The 19,987-nt window shown below is 44.3% G+C and overlaps 1 protein-coding gene across 3 annotated transcripts in view; it reads right to left on the bottom strand.

Annotated features, from left to right (window-relative positions):
• STAM2 (signal transducing adaptor molecule 2) overlaps positions 1–19,987 on the bottom strand; it is a 489,661-nt gene that overhangs the window by 336,313 nt on the left and 133,361 nt on the right. For all 3 annotated transcript variants that reach the window (XM_078681742.1, XM_078681743.1, XM_078681744.1), the window contains exon 5: positions 13,752–13,898. In XM_078681742.1, the coding sequence (XP_078537868.1) occupies positions 13,752–13,898 (147 nt within the window). The remainder of the gene's footprint in view (positions 1–13,751; positions 13,899–19,987) is intronic.

The following is a 19,987-nucleotide window of genomic DNA, read 5'->3' as shown; positions in this document are numbered from 1 at the left end:
CGCATACCATTACATCTTTTATGCTTTTACCACGCATGCTTTTACAACGAAATTCGTTGTAAAAGCATGAATGGTAAGAGTATATGTTTTTAATATTTAAAGTTAAGGTGAGTATATGTTTTTTTTGGGGGGTGTTGGGGTATATGTTTTAGGGGTTTAGGGGTATTTTAAGGGTGGGTTTGGGTTATGGGGTGCAGTCTATTTCTAGAGTATGGTATTTTTAAATTATAGGGTTGGTTTTGGGGTGCTTGGGTAGGTTTAGGTTTTGGGGTGTAGGGGGGTTTATTAGGATTCAGGGTGGGTTTTTGGTTATGGGGTTCAGGGGTATTTTTAGGGTTCAGGGCTAGGTTTGGGTTTTGGGGTGTAGGGGGTTTTATTAGGGTTCAGGGTGGGTTTTTGGTTATGGGGTTCAGGGGTATTTTTAGGGTTCAGGGCTAGGTTTGGGTTTTGGGGTACAGGGGTATTTTTAGGGTTCAGGCTAGGTTTGGGTTTTGGGGTACAGGGGTATTTTTAGGGTTTAGGGCTAGGTTTGGGCTATGGGGTACAGGGGTATTTTTAGGGTTCAGGGCTAGCTTTGGGTTTTGGGGTACAGGGGTATTTTAAGGGTTCAAGGCTAGGTCTGGGTTTTGGGGTACAGGGGTATTTTTAGGGTTCAAGGCTGAGTTTGGGTTTTAGGGTATTTTTAGGGCTCAGGACTAGGTTTGGGGTACAGGGGTATTTTTAGGGTTCGGGGCAAGGTTTGGGTGTACAGGGGCGTTTAGGGTTCCGGGCTAGGTTTGGGTTTTTGAGGTATAGGGTGTATTTTTAGGGTCAGGATGGGTTATTGTTTAAGGGTGCTGGGGTATTTTAAGGAGTAAGGGTGGGTTAAGATTATGGGGTGCAGGGGTATTTTAAGGGACCAGGGTGGGATAATTTTTTAGGGTGTACAGGGTAATTTTTAAATATATAAATATACATACATATATATACATACATATATATACATACATATACATACATACATATACATACATATACATACATACATATACATACATATATATACATACATATACATACATATATATATATACATATATATATACATATATACATACATATATACATACATATATACATATATACATACATACATACATACATACATACATATATATATATATATATATTTTTTTTTTTTTTTTATTCACCAAGTTGCTCCGTTACTGAAGGCACACCATTTAACAGCCGGTGCGAGTTCCAGGGACGGGCTTTCCCTGCTCGTCAATTTCTCACCAAAGAAATAATTACTCGCACTCCACCGGGAATACAATTCTTTTGCAGGTTTATTACGATGCCATTATAGCAACAGCTTCACCAACGCGTTTCACAGCATCCGCTGCTTGATCACGGTTACAAAAATATATATATATATATATATATATATATATATATATATATATATATATATATATATATATATATATATATATATATATATATATATTCACTGAAAAAACCATAGGTTAGAGACCATATATAGTTAGGAATTAGCATTTAAAAAACCTTGAAAATTCACTAAAAAAACCATAGGTTATAGACCATATATAGTTAGGAATTGGCATTTAAAAAACTATTTTACTCACACAAAACCATTGAAATTCCATATATAGTTAGTTGCACTAACTATATATCGCGCACCCGCAATCCACTGCTGATGATGTCACATATTACATCATTCATGACATGGTCAGTGACATCACTGATGACATCACTGATGACATCTCAAATGACATCACTGATGACAACATCCAGTGACTATGTTTCTGTAAAGTTAAAATATGTCTTACATATTGAAGAATGAGTGGATGTATAAGTGTCTGTATGAAGGATTTAGTAGGTGCATGACTGACTGTATAAGTGAGTGATTAAATGTGTCTCACTGAGTGCATGGGTTAGTGACTAAACTGTTTTAAATTGTGCATCATTGTGTCTGTTGTTCTGTAATCTGATGCATGTGTTGATCATTAGCTATATGACTAACTCTATGGGTTATTGATTGCTTGCCCAAGTATTTGTATGGGAGACTGAGTGTGTGTGTGTGGGTGGCAGGGAGGTGTATGACTCTGTGCATAGATGTGTGAGCAGTTGATTCACTAGATGTATGGGTTCAAAAGTGCATGTGGAAACAGCTGTATGGGCGGTTGACTGTGTGCATGAGTGTATTGGTGAGTGAATGGATATCTCAGTGCTACATGTCAAAGTAAGTACATATGTAAAACACAGTACATGTGAGAGTTGACATATATACATAACTGTGCATAAGAGCCAGTGAATGTGTGAGTGGCTGTATGGATCATTGTGAACTTGTATCTGGGATTGTATAACAGAGTAAATATGTGTTAGTATATGTTTTAATAAGTAAGGTGGGTATAACTATATAGTTGAGGAAATGGAGGTGTGATTGATTCTTTGCAAGACTGACTAGGTGTGTGAGTAACTCCATGGATGAGTGACAGTCTGTGAATGTCTGTTTACACTGAGTGTATCTAAGGTTATATTAGAGTCTGAAGAGGTTCATCGTATCATCACATGAATGATGTCATCAGTGATGTGATCAGTAATGTCAAATGAGATGTCATCAGTGATGTCATTTGAGATGTCATCAGTGATGTCACTGACCATGTCATGAATGATGTAATATGTGACATCATCAGCAGTGGATTGCGGGTGCGCGATATATAGTTAGTGCAACTAACTATATATGGAATTTCAATGGTTTTGTGTGAGTAAAATAAAGTTTTTTAAATGCTAATTCCTAACTATATATGGTCTCTAACCTATGGTTTTTTCAGTGAATTTCAATGGTTTTTTAATAGCAAATATCATAAGCTGTCGAATGTCAAGTACGTGGTAAGTAAAAACATTTTCGTGTTTATGCACACTGATCTGCTTTGAATGCTGCCCCCCCTCATTTCTATTAGGAGTACTCTCTCTTTGCAGATAGTGATGGGTAGTTAACGCAGGCCTTTGCCCCCGTTGTAATCCGTCGTGCCTGCTTCTCTCTCCATTTGATTGATTGTTATCCAAGCATTTACTGTTTTAGAATTGGTTCTCTTTGGTTCATTCTCTATTTACAAACAAGCACAGAGTCGCAATACTCTGTTTAGTCTTTGCAGATAGTGAAAAATCGTGTAAAAAAACAAAAGGGATCGAGCAAAATCAGTAGGCCACTAATGGGATCTCTTTTTGACCTCGCTAAAATAGAAACATTAGGAACAACCCCTCATGAGAAATACGAAACTAGTGAGATGAACTGAACTCCACACCATGATGGCTGCAAGACAGCTCGGCTCCGCCACCCACCCCGCCCAAAATAACGATAAACTCTATGCAAATATTACAAATATATACAACACACCAGCAAAGTAACAGGGTGAAACATTTTATTAAATAACTATTTACATAACTATTTCATACTTTTTGTTGCCCGATCCGGCTAGCTCAATCAATCGAGCATGAAACTCATGCACTCTGATAGTTCAAAGTTTTGAGGAGTGCTTGTTAGAATGTCTGAAGCTTATTTGCACCTGCTACACCTTCACTATTCTCAATGTAAGTGGGGGCTGTTTGAGGACGTGACTGCATTTGAAAACAATGTGATGCGGTGCCTCCCTGAAACGCTTGACGGAGGCCCCCGAGGGATGGTGTGATGGCGCGGACTCGGAGGGGGCGCTTGGCTCCGGCCCCCTCCCCAAGTCGTGTTGCCCTGGTGTGGCCTGAGATCGCCCCCGACATAGATGGCCGGCTCCCGGGGTTAAGCGGAACTTTTTGCCTTTTGTTGACTCTTCCATTCTGGACCTTGTCCCACAATCCGTTTGACCTGAAGACACGCTGTAGTGGGGCGCCCCTTTACCGTTTCAGTTGCCATTCCGCCCGCTTTTGCTACACTGTGCCTCTTCCGCTATTCAGCTGTTTACCGCCCGCTCTTGCGACTACAGCGTTTCGCTCACCATGTAGTTGAGTTGCTCCCGCTCTTGCGGTGCAGCGATAGGCAGCTGCCACAGGACTCTCAAAATGGCGGCCGGCTCTTCAGATTTGGGCGTGGTCCACTAAAATGGCCCTGCGACACCTTGGAACTCGGACGCTTGTCTGCTAGGGCTTGGGCTCCATTCTCGAAAGCGTCCCCTCAGCCTTGAAGATTCTACAAAAGTCTTGGGGGCCCCGACTCCCGCAGGCTTCTGGTGGGGAGCGGCTGCCATGATTGCTCGTGGAATGGCCACGACGGAGCTACGAGATGGTGGTGCTCTCATGCGGACGCCAGCTTCAGTCTGAAACATCCAGAAACACTGTAGACTACCAATTCGATCAGTTCCGGTAGCGCCCCAACGTGACCCGGTAGAGAAGAACTTGCCCTCCCCTCTTTGACTGATGGTTCTTGTTGCCTGTCCCTTCTGTTGTCATTTAACAGAACTATTTAGCCTGCTGAAAGGGGTTGTGTTCCGACCGCTGGTTGGTGGAGACATTTTGACTATATTCTGGACCTGCGTTGTCGCGTAATGCGTCATATGACGCGCCGCGTTAGCGCATCCGGAAGTGCTCCGATGCGCGAAGCGCAGCTTCCCGGAAGCGATCCGCGGCGCGCAGCGCGTAACGTAAGCATAACAGGTCATGTGACTTGTTAATAAAACTTTTCATTGGTTCATTTTACTTTTCTTATTCTAATGATGAAAGGCTTGGTCATATGACCTAAAAATTACACTTTTTATTACTTTCGAACATTATTTTTTCTTAAACATATATGTTATAATGTTCCAGGCTAATGTACTTTCCCGTAAAATTTACAACTGTCCTGCAAGTAAAATATATTCCTTTTTCGAGAAAAAGGACGTTTCTTCGTCCCATGACGGAGCCGTTGAGCAAAAGAGGCTCGGCCTGCTGTCTTAGTCGCCGATACGCCTGAATATCAGATTCTTATCGATCACTTTATGTTGCAGGAGTAGAAAACACAACAGCCCTTGACCATTTATCTTTACTGCGTACCTGCGTATTATACCTTTTACCCTTCATGTAATTGGACTGCTTTATTTCACTTGCCTTTTACTGATTCGAAAACAGTGACTATTATTAAAAACTTTACCAATGTAAATACTACTACCATGTTTTCTTTTAAAAACCTTTATTGTGAAAATGTCCGTATACAAATACGGGCCTATAACCACGTGGGCCGGCCACGGAGCAAACTGTAATCGTATATGATGAGGAGACATTTACACTGTAGAGGAACGTAACGGGCGGGCTATTAGGTTGCAAGAACTAAGGTGTCTAACAGTTGCGGAATCGGTGGACGTACAATATTATAATTAAAAAACGACAGGGCCAGTTACAATAAAATTATCTAGATATACATTTGCGGGCAAGTACCATGGGTGACGTTAATTCGAACTTTCAATAGTACAGTAATCAATAACACATCAGAACTTAATATCAATAGGGATGTCGAAATATTCAATCAATTCTCGTCCCCGCCCGCCATGTGCTTCAAAACTGCATACGTATCTCGTGATATCAAGGTTGTGCAACCAGTACACAACAAGGAGTTACGAGTCCCATTTATTCCGGCGCCATTTTGGGCGAGGATGGGCAGGTCCAGGATATAGTCAAAATGTCTCCACCAACCATCGACTATGATGATGTTCATATGCTGTATTTATTAGAGTAAAACTCATCTGTCCACATGAAATTAATTTGCCACAATCTAAACATGTCATTTTAATCTTTCCAAAGTTCTTCTGAATATTTGGGACCGTTTCCCTTGCCTCTGATGCTGTCAGTGCCACTTCTTTGGTGAATGTACTGGCAGGTCGGGGGTTGTCCTCCAAATCTCTCTTTTGTGCAGCACTATAATTAATCGGTGCCACCTCTCCATATGACGATGCATGGTATAATTACCATAACTATATTTTTTTCGGTTCCTCTGGAGAGTACATCGTGGCAGATGAGGCAGGTAACGTACCGGGCATTTACCTTTTTTGCATGTAGAGGAAAGGAAAAAATATTCGAGCGTCCGAGTTCTAAGGTGCCCCAGGGCCATTTTAGTGGACCAGGCCCAAATCCAAAAAACAGGCCGCCATTTTGAGAGTCCTGTTGCAGCCGCCTGTCGCTGTAGCAGCAAGAGCGGGCTAAACTCAGCTAGACGGCGCTCCACTGCAGATGAAGTGCCTGGAGAGGCGGGAGAGGCTCGTTTGCGCCGCCTCCCCCCCCCCTTCGGGCACCCCACGCCGTCTTTCGGCGCAGCATTGTAGGATGGCCACACCAGTGCGGCAACTTGCTAGACACCACCTCGGTGCCATCCGGATCTCGGCGCCCCACTGCAGATGAAGTGCCTCTCAACTATGAAACCACCACGGTGCCATCCGGATCTTGGCGCCTTGTGCTGGTTCCGGCCTATTCACACATCGGTCCGCTACTGACGCCACCTCACAGGCCAACGGGGCACCCCACGCCGACTTTCGGCGCAGCATTGTAGGATGGCCACACCAGTGCGGCAACTTGCTGGACACCACCTCGGTGCCATCCGGATCTTTGCGCGTTGTGCTGCCTTCGGCCTATTCGCACATCGGTCCGCTACTGACGCCGCCTCATCTTGGGGGCGACGCACAGCATCACATTGCTTTCCAATGCAGTCAGATCCTCAAACAGCCCCCACTGACTGACGCGAACTCACAGGCCAACGGGGCGCCCCACGCCGACTTTCGGCGCAGCATTGTAGGATGGCCACACCAGTGCGGCAACTTGCTGGACACCACCTCGGTGCCATCCGGATCTTGGCGCGTTGTGCTGCCTTCGGCCTATTCGCACATCGGTCCGCTACTGACGCCGCCTTATCTTGGGGGCGGCGCACAGCATCACATTGCTTTCCAATGCAGTCAGATCCTCAAACAGCCCCCACTGACTGACGCGAACTCACAGGCCAACGGGGCGCCCCACGCCGACTTTCGGCGCAGCATTGTAGGATGGCCACACCAGTGCGGCAACTTGCTGGACACCACCTCGGTGCCATCCGGATCTTGGCGCGTTGTGCTGCCTTCGGCCTATTCGCACATCGGTCCGCTACTGACGCCGCCTCACGTGCCAACGGATTTTCTACGCTTTTTATAGTAGTATGCCGCATAACAGGTCATGTGACTTGTTTATAAAACTTTTCATTGGTTCATTTTACTTTTGGTTTCCTAATGATGGAAGGCTTGATCATATGACCTAAAAATACACTTTTCATTGGATTAAAAAAATTTTTTTCCCAAACGATGAAAGCCCCACCTTGTTTCTGGATGTTTCAGACTGACGCTGGCGTCAGCATGAAAGCACCACCATCTCGTGGCTCCGTCGTGGTCATTCCGCGAGCAATCATGGCAGCCGCTCCCCACCGGAAGCCTGCAGGAGTCGGTGGCCCCCATGACTTTTGTAGAATCTTCAAGGCTGAGGGGACGCTTTCGAGAATGGGGTCCAAGACCTAGTAGACAAGCGTCCGAGTTCCAAAGTGTCCCAGGGCCATTTCAGTGGACCAGGCCCAAAAAGGAAAGAGCCTGCGGCCATTTTGAGAGTCCTGTGGCAGCCGCCTATCGCTGCACCGTAAGAGTGGGCGCAACTCAGCTGAATGGCGGATTTTGGCACAGTGTACCAAAAGCGGGCGGAATGGCAACTGAAACGGTAAAGGGGCGCCCCACTACAGCAGACGAGCCTCCACCTGAGGAGGCCCGTTCACGCCGCCTCACCCCCCCCCCCCCCCGGGGCGCCCCACGCCGTTATTCGGAGCAGCATTGTAGGATACCAAAATCAGTGCGGCAACTTACTGGACATCACCTGGGTGCCATCCACATCTCAGCGCGTTCTGCTGCCTTGGGACTATTCGCACAACAGACCGCTACTGACGAGGCCTCCCCCCGCACCCCCCGGGACGCCCCACGCCGTTTTTCGGAGGATACCAAAAACCAGTGCGGCACCCAGGTAACATCACCTGGGTGCCGTCCAGAACTCAGCACGTTGTGCTGCCTTGGGACTATTCGCACAAAACACAGCTACTGACCATTGTTGCTTCTTTTTTTTAAAAAATGTTTAAATGTATTTACTGTTTTTGTTGCGTTGTATATATTTATAAGTTATTAAAGTTTCATAATCCTACTACTTTGTTGGAGTGCTATATATTTTTAATGTGACACATAATTGTAAAAACTTTGATGTACAAAGAGGCATCCCTGGAATCTTCCGCTTCAGGCTCGGTCCCCTCCCCAGTCACAATACAGGATGGTTTTCAGATAGTAGGAACGCGTGTGGTGTGACGGATCTCATCGGGTGGGGGCCTTGATCTACTGTAACTCCTTTGAAGAGGGGTGATTCTTTACAGCTGGGGCCATAAACTACATCTGCATGGCTAGGTGATAGCCTGGGACTGGCCTGGACAATCGGACACAGAGGAAGAGGAGTGTCAGAGGGTGCGGTAGTGAATAGGGCGAAAGGGAGGTGTCGGGCGGGCACAGGGTGTGATTCTCAAGGAAGAGCAGCGCAGATGGGGGGAGGTTTATTGCCCATGCATAAGACAGAGAGCGGGGGTGACCAGTGCCTGGGGGAGATGCTTGCGAGGGTGGGGACCCATGCTAAGGATCGACAGCGTGCAGAGAGTGGGTCTGGTCAAGGCATCTAAAATGGCTGCCGTGCACGACAAAAGTGTGGCATTTGAAAAAAGGCAAGATGGCGCAGACAATGTTTATCAACACTTCCTGATTTCCTTCGAATCGAACGTTAACAGACGTTATCTCTCCCACACTACCGGTCCCCCTGGGCTTAAACGCCGAGATGGTAGGGACTGCATCCCGTGGAGATAGGCCGAGACGTCACTCAGCAAAAAAAAAAAAAAAAAAAAAAGTCTATAAAAATACAATAAGTTAAAAGTCAATCATTCTTGTTTCCTTGTAGTACGCTCCCCAGTCCGCTTTCCGTTATGCGTACCGGGCGCACCCCACGATAAAAAACGATTTTTTTTTTTGATTTTTTTTTGCCCCGCGGGGCCCTTTTAAAGCCTCCACATCAAACCTAGGGGGTCAGGGAGGATCTACTATGCCCCCTTATGGTCATTTGCCCCTTCGCTTTGGCCTCCTCTTGTCTCTCAATCCTACCGAGAGACAAGATGGCGGCCGCTACGGACTGTTTGGAATGTTTACAGACACCGGAGAGCCAATCAGCTTCGTTTCGCAAAGCTCCGTAACGCGAAAAGTACGCGAACCGGATCGCTGCCCGGAGCGCTGTTACAGATATATATCTTTTTTTGAACGTTAATTTCTCAAAATCCACTGGAGCACATATATTGAGACCTAGCAAAGGCACATCGGGCTAACAGTCCCTACAATTTTGCCAAGTTTCGTGCAAATCCATTCAGCCGTTCGGGCTAAAAGTGAGGCCAACCGCCCTATGGAAATTAACATGGGAAAAACGCGTTTTGGGACCCCCCTTTTTTCTCGGCCCCCCCTTGACAAACCCCCCCCAAATTTTCAGGGGCTGCTCAGAAACAAAATGTTCCATTTTCCTGAAAATTTCAGCCAATTCCGTCCACAAACGCCAAAGTTATTAGACATAGAATTTTCAAAAATCCCATAGAGAAAAAATCCTAACTATATATACCTACTGGCGACCGCCAGTAGGTAATTAATATATATATATATATATATATATATATATATATATATATATATATATATATATATATATATATATATATATATATATATATATATATATAAATTCAATGTTTTTTTCAATTAAGTAAAATATATTTGTGTGTGTATATATACATATATATATATTTGTGTGTATATATACATATATATTTGTGTGTGTATATATACATATATATTTGTGTGTGTATATATATATATATATATATATATATATATATATATATATATATATATATTTTATTTTACCACCAAAAGAAATACTCGCACTCCACCAGAAGTATTGTTATGCAGGTTTAATTATTCAGCTTTAACCAACGCGTTTCACAGCATCCGCTGCTTGATCACGGTTCCAAACATTGGTCCCTTTTCAGTTTCATCTTTTTATACCAGGTATTCACAATCGCCTGATTATGAGGCATTGTGGTCCTGGTAGTTTAATATTTACATTTTTATTTTTTAAACAAAACAAATGACGTTTTTTACTTGCATGTATTTACACATATTAGTACTAAGAATAGTTCTTTGGGTAATTTGTTACTGTTCATAAAGTCATAGTTTCAGCACTGTGTTCTTTGTAAAACACTAGAAAGCTCTTAGTATCCACCTCTCTGTAATTTTTGTATATATGTATAGGGACTTAGTGCCCTTCTTATATACAGATATAGGATCCATTGATTTGTCACTCTATCTTGATGAGTAAGTTTTTAAACTTTCATGTATTTTCAATTTGAGGGCTAAGTGCCCTATATTTACCCCGACATTGCATGTTGTTAATATCTATTTGTGTTTCTATCTTTTAGCCTTTCACAAATGTACATGAAGTTCCTCGTCTCCATTGAGGCCCCCGGGAGTCTTAGTTTTAAAGCGAATGATCAGCCTCGATTCCAAACGCCGCAGCATCATCAGTCTGTTTCCCCCTCTTTCCTTTATCGGAATTGTTGCCAACCCACTGTATGTCATGTCTCTCCAGTTCTTTTTTTCTTTTTCATGAGTTAGCATGTGTTTTGCCATAGCATAGCTCATATCACGGTTTTCTATGGCTCGGATATGTTCTAAAATCCGTTTCTGGAGGGGGCAGATGGTACTTCCAATGTATCTTTGACCACAAAAGCACTGTAGCAAATAAACCACATGAGTGGTTTTGCAGTTAATTTTGTTTTCTATTGAGAAAATTTTTTCTTTTGGGTCCATTAGTTTGGTAAGATTGCGTCCAATTTGGCAGGCTTTACATTGACTGCACTTGGTGAATCCATTTCGTTTTTTCTCTAGCCAATTTTTTGATTTGCTTGTTCTTTCAAAATGACTGTTGACTAGTTTGTCAGATAGAGATGGAGCATCTAATGAATATAGAATGGTCAGAGGGATACCGGCTGGTAACCATTGATGTAGTCTCTCTCTACACCTCAATCAATCACCAACTTGGACTGAAAGCAACTGAATATTTCCTGAAACAGAAACCTGTAGAACATCTGAAGCATTGCAAAATGATCTTGGAAATGGTGGAAATGTGCCTGAACAACAATGTCTTTCTTTTTGACAAGGTATATTACACCCAATCGTGTGGGACAGCCATGGGAGTTTCCTTCTCTCCAAGCTACGCCAACCTAGTGATGGGTTGGTGGGAGAAAATGGTAGCTTGGAGAGAGGAAAACGACCACTACACAGCCAGAGTAGTTCTCTGGCTGCGTTTTATAGATGACCTGTTCGTAATCTGGAACGGTTCAAATGAGGAATTTTTGGAATATCTAAAGATTCTAAATGAGAATGAAGAAGGGTTGACATTCACCCACAACATCAGCAAGAAAGAAATAATATTCCTGGACACCAGAGTATATGTTGAAAATGGTCATCTGGAGACAACAGTCCATAGAAAGGCAACAGCCACGAATAGTGTCCTACATGGGCAAAGCTTCCATCCAGCAACTCTGAAAAAGAACATTCCCTATGGGGAGTTTATAAGAATGAGGAGAAATTGCTCCAATCAGGAAGAAATGAACAAAAAATTCAAAGAAACTGCTATCAGATTCAAAAGAAGAGGATACAAACAGTGTGATATTGATCAAGGTGAAAAACGAGCTAGAGAAAAAAGTAGACTCGAAACATTAATTCCGAAAAGGGATCAAGAAAAAGGAAAAGAAACACAGAACACAATCAGGGAGCCAATTAGAATGATATTAACCTACTCAAAAGAAAGCCACAAAATACGCAAAGCTTTACAGAAATACTGGCACGTTTTGGAAAAGGATCCTGATATAGGGAAGGAGATGGGCAATTTCCCACAAATAACATACAGGAAAGCTCCATCTCTATCTGACAAACTAGTCAACAGTCATTTTGAAAGAACAAGCAAATCAAAAAATTGGCTAGAGAAAAAACGAAATGGATTCACCAAGTGCAGTCAATGTAAAGCCTGCCAAATTGGACGCAATCTTACCAAACTAATGGACCCAAAAGGAAAAATTTTCTCAATAGAAAACAAAATTAACTGCAAAACCACTCATGTGGTTTATTTGCTACAGTGCTTTTGTGGTCAAAGATACATTGGAAGTACCATCTGCCCCCTCCAGAAACGGATTTTAGAACATATCCGAGCCATAGAAAACCGTGATATGAGCTATGCTATGGCAAAACACATGCTAACTCATGAAAAAGAAAAAAAGAACTGGAGAGACATGACATACAGTGGGTTGGCAACAATTCCGATAAAGGAAAGAGGGGGAAACAGACTGATGATGCTGCGGCGTTTGGAATCGAGGCTGATCATTCGCTTTAAAACTAAGACTCCCAGGGGCCTCAATGGAGACGAGGAACTTCATGTACATTTGTGAAAGGCTAAAAGATAGAAACACAAATAGATATTAACAACATGCAATGTCTGGGTAAATATAGGGCACTTAGCCCTCAAATTGAAAATACATGAAAGTTTAAAAACTTACTCATCAAGATAGAGTGACAAATCAATGGATCCTATATCTGTATATAAGAAGGGCACTAAGTCCCTATACATATATACAAAAATTACAGAGAGGTGGATACTAAGAGCTTTCTAGTGTTTTACAAAGAACACAGTGCTGAAACTATGACTTTATGAACAGTAACAAATTACCCAAAGAACTATTCTTAGTACTTTACATTTGCAAATCACCTGTACATGTAAATATGTGTAAATACATGCAAGTAAAAAACGTCATTTGTTTTGTTTAAAAAATAAAAATGTAAATATTAAACTACCAGGACCACAATGCCTCATAATCAGGCGATTGTGAATACCTGGTATAAAAAGATGAAACTGAAAAGGGACCAATGTTTGGAACCGTGATCAAGCAGCGGATGCTGTGAAACGCGTTGGTTAAAGCTGAATAATTAAACCTGCATAACAATACTTCTGGTGGAGTGCGAGTATTTCTTTTGGTGGTAAATTGAATTTACAGGGAAAGCCCGTCCCTGGAACTTGCACCGGCTGATTAAGAGTGTGCCCCGGTAACGGAGCAGTTTGGTGGATAAATATATATATATATATATATATATATATATATATATATACACACACACACACACACACACACACACACACATACATATGTATATATATTTAAATAATGTACTTTTACAAAGTATATGCCTTCACCACGCATGCCTTTGCGTTGTGATGGCATGCGTGGTAAAGGCATTTGCGGAGTAAATGTTTGCGGGGTCAATGTATTTAGTTGTAAACGCACTTGCGTTATAAAAAATGCGGAATAATGGTATGCGGGATTTTATCCAGCGGAATAAGATCATATATTCATAGAAGACACTGTAGCATTTGAGGCTAAACAAAAGTATTCCCCAAGATAATGCAAACAAAGGACTTTGTAATCTTACTGAAATAGATCTAAAAGAAATAAGCATATGCCAACATTTCTAGCCTACTACAAAACCCAGGTATATCAAATATATTACACACATATGTAATCTTGTAGAAAAAAAGATTTAATTAAAAAACAGTAACTTCACAAAATATAAACTCATTACTAAAACAGCCATACAAATTAATTCTACCTGAGATCCAGTAGACGGGAATGTTATGCCATCGTCTTTCATTGATTTGATGGTGGCCGATATCAAACTAAACTGAGGATCCTTTTGAAATTCTTCAGACCACTCCACCATTAATGTTTTTAATTTATCACATACCTTTGGGTGAGCCTATAATTAAATATTGCACAAATACTTAGAATATATGCATCAAGCAATATGAAATGCACTTCAAATACTCATAAACAAGAACAGGAAGTAGTACTTCAAGAACGATTACTTGCTCACTATCTAACATTTTCACTTTTACGTTTTAAATAATAATTTACTCACCTGTGGTAGAACCTTTGGCACTCTGTGCCCTTTGACTCATAATTCACAACTGTAAACTGTAATTAGTTGTGAATTGAGAGGTAGGATAAAGTACATAATGCAGTAAACGTTACCTAGAATAGTTTATGTTGTCATTAAGTCCACGGAGCTGACCGGTTTTACATTTAACACAATTTTGGGCACAGATCAAGAAAGAGAAACTAAATAAAATCTTCCGTAATTTTTCCCACATTAGGCTAAATGCCAAAAACAGCATAACTGTACAATAATCCAATATCAGTGCTACATTTGTTTAGATGCATTAGATGTGGAGAAAGCAAAATCCTCAGCTTGCTCCCGGCTGTTTAAGGGTGATATGCTGGTTGGTTTCTCCAACTGTTTTTCATCATTTACTTGGATGATTTCTGATGCTGTTTCTCCCTCTCCAAACCATTCCAATTGCTCCTATGCAGCATTTTCAGGCAGGATCACAAGTTAGTCAGCCTTCTGCCACAGAATGGCAGCGATGCTGAACTACCACAAGGTGCTATGCCTTGGTTCTGTGGGGAAGGTGTCATGGTTCTGTGAGGAGACGAGACCAGCATGATGCCACAGAAGAATGAAAGAGAAAATTGCAGAGAGACTACAGTAAAGTTTAATTTCATCATGCTCAACCTGTGCACAAAAGTGGAAAGAGTAAAATGGTACTGTCTGCACACAGGAAGGGCAGCACTCCAGATTACCACTGTTTTGGGAACTATTGTGCTAAAAAAAGACTTCTGATTGTGTTATCCAGAAGACTCTGGAGTGCGCACTGAACTCCTTGATACATTTAAAAATGTTCTACTCAAAAGCAGGAGAAACAAATAAAGAAAGCCTTATATATGAGAATTTCTCTGAGCTGCTACATTGAGAATTTCGGTAATGGCAATGCAATACATGGATAATGGCTTGTATTTAAATATGTTGCCTCTACAGCATTAGCTTCGACTGATATTTTTGGCAGTTTGATGACACAAAAATGAGTTAGGGAGTTTAAAGAATCATTTTGAAGTAACACTTCGGCAGCCTTATATAATGAATTACCTTCAACTAACAACTCATTTAAAAATCATAATACATTTTGCTATCATGCAGTGAATTAGTGTTTGCACCAATGGCATAGTTTAAAAACACCAGCTGTGACATTACATTTAAAAACTGCAAAATCGCAGAGGCAAGCTAGTAAGTAAGTAGAGGCGGGTACAGCCAGTGAGTAGCCTGTCATGCAGAAAGAGACATGTGACTACTTCTACCCACCTCTAACTGCCTCTCAGTGACACCAGCCTGCTATGACATTTCTCTATCCGGCTGTCCACTTCAGTTAGTTTGTATTTATTTATTTGATAGTGTTATAGAGCGCTAGCTAGATGCCCAAGTTACTACTTGTGTAATGATCTATCTGTAAGAGACATTAGTTAGTGATAGATTCTTTACCTTAGAATATCCCCAGGTGTCTGACTGTATCCGGAAAGTTTTTCGTCAGCAGTACCCCTGCGCGCTGGCGTCGTAAGCGCCAAGATGACGTCACAGAGACTACGTAGGCACCACCCATGCGCGCTGACGTTAGTTCTGTACACAACTTTCCGCGCCAGGAACGCAGAGCCATGCAAGAAACTGACCACTGGTGCCATGAAACTAGCGCCCTGAAAGGGATGACCTTAACTCTAGAAATCAGTTCGCAGAACGGGGAGGATGGGTGGGGCGGTAAGAAATCTACCAATAACTAATGTCTCTTACAGATAGATCCTTACACAAGTAGTAACTTGTGCATCTGAAAGAGACACGTTAGTGATAGATTCCCTACCTTACAATAAATACCCCAGCAATACCAACTCCGGTGGTGGGTCTGCAAATAAGATTACACCAGAAAGTCACGGAGAACAGAAAGGTCAAAGAAGCAGTCTCTCCGGCCTTGGCTGTCAAGGCAATAATGCTTAGTAAACGTGTGCAGCGAGGCCCATGTAGCTGGCTGACTAATGTCCTGCAAGGGAAAGCCACGTCCCAAGGCAGTAGTGGCTGCCGTTGCCCTGGTAGAGAATTGGCAATTAGCCCCACAGGAGGCTCCTTTTTAGCCAAAGAGTAACATGCTTTGATGCACAGAACGACCCACAGAGAGATGGTTCGTTTGCGCACGGCCCGATCTTTTTTGGCGCCCACGAAGCCAACAAAGAGCTGGTCATCCACCCGGAACTGTTGTGTGTGCTTCAGATAGAACGAGAGCGCACGTTTTGGGCCCAGACGGTGGAGCCTCTCCTCCTCTTTTGAAGGATGCGGAAAGAAGGTGGGCAAAGTGATGGTCTGCCCGATGTGGAAGGGCGTGACAACCTTTGACAAGAAAGAAGGACGAGTCCTTAAAACCACCTTGTCCGGATGGACAGAAAGGAAAGGAGGTTTAGAAGAAAGAGCCTGCAGTTCACTCACTCGTCTGGCAGCGGTAATGGCTACCAGGAAAGCCGTCTTTAGAATGAGAAGACGTAAAGGACAGTTATGTAAGGGCTCAAAGGGAGCGCACATTAGATAGGTTGAGATAAGATTTAAGTCCCATTGAGGCAATATGAAAGGCACGGGAGGAAACGTGTGTGTAATGCCTTTCAGGAAACGGTTAACAACCGGGGACTTAAAGAGCAAAGACTGATCTGGAAGCCTTAGAAAGGTGGAGATGGCCGAAAGATAACCTTTGATAGTGCCCAGAGCAGAGCCCTGCTGGGCCAAGGAAAGTAGAAACAGAAGGACCTCAGAAAGGGAAACAGAAGGACCTCAGAAAGGGGAGCAGAAAGGGGATCCACAGCCTTTGCTGTGCACCATGCCACAAATGTGTTCCACCTGCAGACATATACCGTCTTAGTGGAGGGATGCCTGGCTGCCAGAATGACATCCCAGACTTCGGGAGGATCAAAAGCTGTCAACTGTCGCTGCTCAATCTCCACGCATGGAGGTGGAGGCTGGACAGGTTTAGGCGGAGGACCGTCCCCTGCACCTGCGACAGAAGAACCTCCCGAAAAGGCAGCCGGATCAGGGGATCAATCGCAATGCTGAGTAGCTCGGGATACCAGTATCTTTGTGCCGAATACGGACCCACAAGGAGGACTTGGGCCCGGTCGCGCCGAACTGTCTTCACCACTCAGGGCAGAAGTAGTATAAGCTGAAAGGCGTACAATAGACCGCAACTCCACTTGTGACATAAAGCGACGCCGAGCGAGTGCCGCCTTGGAAATTCCAACGCACAGAATTGATGACATTGCGCGTTCTCTTCGGTGGCGAATAGATCTAACCAAGGCTCTCCCCACTGCAGAAAGAGACCCTGCGCCCCCTCAGAGTTCAGACGCCATTTGTGATCCATCAAGCACCGGCAGCTGAGTTTGTCCGCCCTGGCGTTCAGAGAATCTGCCAAGTTTCGAACCACCAAGGTAATGCCCTGATGTTCCAGCCATGTCCAGAGGCGCAGAGCCTCCTGACATAGGGTCCATGACCTCACCCTGCCCTGTTTGTTGCAATATCACAAGGCGCTGGTGTCGTCCATGAACACCTACACTACACTTCCCCGGACAGAGGGAAGGAATGCCTTCAGTGCCAGACATATCGCCCGAAGCTCCAATTGGCTGATATGGAGCCGGAACTTCGCCGGAGACCAGAGGCCACTGATCTCCGCCTCTCCCAAGTGGCCGCCCCATCCCAGGAGGGACACATCTGTCACCACTGTGTGCTCCGGTTGGGGAAGGGAGAGGGATCTGCCATTGACCCAATCTCCAGGGTCTAGGGCAACCAAGACCTGAGCCAGAGTCAACATCTTGAACTTCTCCTTCCGGAGGAAGTGATTGACGTTCCTGAGGTCCAAGATGGGGCACAGGCCCCCTTTCTCCTTTTTGGGGACCAGAAATTAGTGGGAACAACCGCGTTCTATTTCTGGCCCAGGAACGCGATCGAGGGCCCCCTTGGCCAAAAGGGCCGTGACTTCCTGTTGGAGAAGCGCAAAGTGATCCCCCGACATGCGGTGGAACTGAGGTGGCATGGCTGGGGTGGGGGGAAGACTCAAAGGGGAGGGAATAGCCCCTTTGGACGATTTGTAGCACCCACCTGTCCGAAGTGACAGAGCACCAGTGGGGGATGTTATGTTGAATCCTGCCGCCCACCGGAGTGGGTTGCACCCCAAAGCTCGGACTAGAAAGGCTTTGAGGCGGATGCTGCGGGAGCGGAGGTGGACTGACCCGCATGCTAACCCCCTTTGCCGCCACAGCGGACACCACGCCCGCAACCGCGCTGATGTTAGTTCTGCACAGGCTTTTGGCTGAACGAACGTGTAGGGGCGCCCCTGTCGTGGTGACAAAAGGAACTAAAGGTAGACGTGGTCGGGCGTGTGGTGGAGAGACCCAAGGACTTAGCCGTAGCCAGAGAGTCCTTGAAACGCTCCAGCGCACTGTCTGCCTTATCGCCAAACAGGCGAGTACCATCAAAAGTGTGGAAAAGTAAATTTTGCCATGTTCTGTGTCCCTACGCGTCCTCCATCATATGTTATCTGTGCATGATTAATATGCATATGTATTCCCCATGTTCGATTAAAGACGCAATTACAGTTGTGTCCATCTCTAGTATGCCAGTTTCCAGTTCTCGTGAATACTACGAATATCAGGCCTATGTAAAGTCACGTTGCCACGTTTCTCAGTGTGCACGTTATTTCATTGTAAAGTCCCCGTTTCTAGGCCTCAAAAGGGCCCAGAAACCGGATTCTCAGCTCCTGTCTCCTGAGCCTCGCTGAGGAGCGATACAGCCCCCACCTGTGTATCCTCGACCCTTCACTTACTTCCTGCCTCACAGTGCCCGGCTCAGCCTGGCTCTGCCTACGAGTCTGCCAAGAGTATGTTATGATTCTAGTTATCAGTCCAGCCCTCCTTCTCTGCATTCCTAAGCTACTGAACTGCATCAATAGTTTCCGTCATTGTCTAGCCTTTACGTCTCCATGTAAGAGAAATATTGTATTAAATGGTCCTTTAATATTCTTCATCACGCACTACATGTAGAATAATGCATGCTCCAGTCTTAGAGTCTGTTAGCCTTTACCCCGATAACTTTTGGATTCTATCAACATGTTCTCTAAACATCAGATACTAGATACTGTTTAGGTACATGTCGCCCTGACTCTCCAGACTTCAGTCTCTGCTCCTAGCACAGAGTTCATAGCCCCCAGCTTCTCCTAGTAACACGTCATTGTCAGTTTGCGCGCACCATTAGGTTAGAGGTCCCGGCTCCTTAGGTAGCCCCCTCCATGTTTCCGCCCCATTTATGACACATTCTGTTACGTTTGCATCACATGTCTATGTATACGCCCCTGTTACACCCATTTCCACCCTTATCTTTCGCGACTGCTATTGACCACACCCACTGCTCCGCCTATCATATGTACTGTAATGCAACTGTTTTACTATATATGCTTGTGTATTGTTATTAAATGTTACGCCAGTCCTTTCCCCAGAGCGCGCTCATCCCAGATCCTGCCCGGCAGCTGTCGGGGCCCCCCTGTCGGGCTCTGCCATCCTATTCCTATGCAGGTTGTCCTGTTCCTGTCCTTTATGCTGTAATAAACCTGCAAACTCCTACTACCTCGAATCTTGACTCTTATTTATTGAGCTATCTGTTATTGCTATGCCTAGTCAAACCTAGATCCGGTATTATTTATTTATATACCACATAATGGCGCCCGAACAGGGACTTGCCCTTTCCCCACGCGCCGGTGAAGCCACGCCGGCCCCCTGACCCTCTGCAGCCGTGACGGAACCATACCGTGCACGTGCAGATATTTCTGCTTCAAGTATCCCTCAGGCCCACGGAGGAGACGGAGGAGGCGGTCCAGCATCCAGACGAGGCGGTGGAGGAACGCGGCGAGTCCCGACCAGAGCCCAAGCCGAGAGTCC

The sequence above is a fragment of the Lissotriton helveticus genome, chromosome 3_1, assembly GCF_964261635.1.
Source record: "Lissotriton helveticus chromosome 3_1, aLisHel1.1, whole genome shotgun sequence".
Taxonomy (NCBI): Eukaryota; Metazoa; Chordata; class Amphibia; order Caudata; family Salamandridae; genus Lissotriton; species Lissotriton helveticus.
This window is presented reverse-complemented; position numbering and strand designations above follow the sequence as displayed.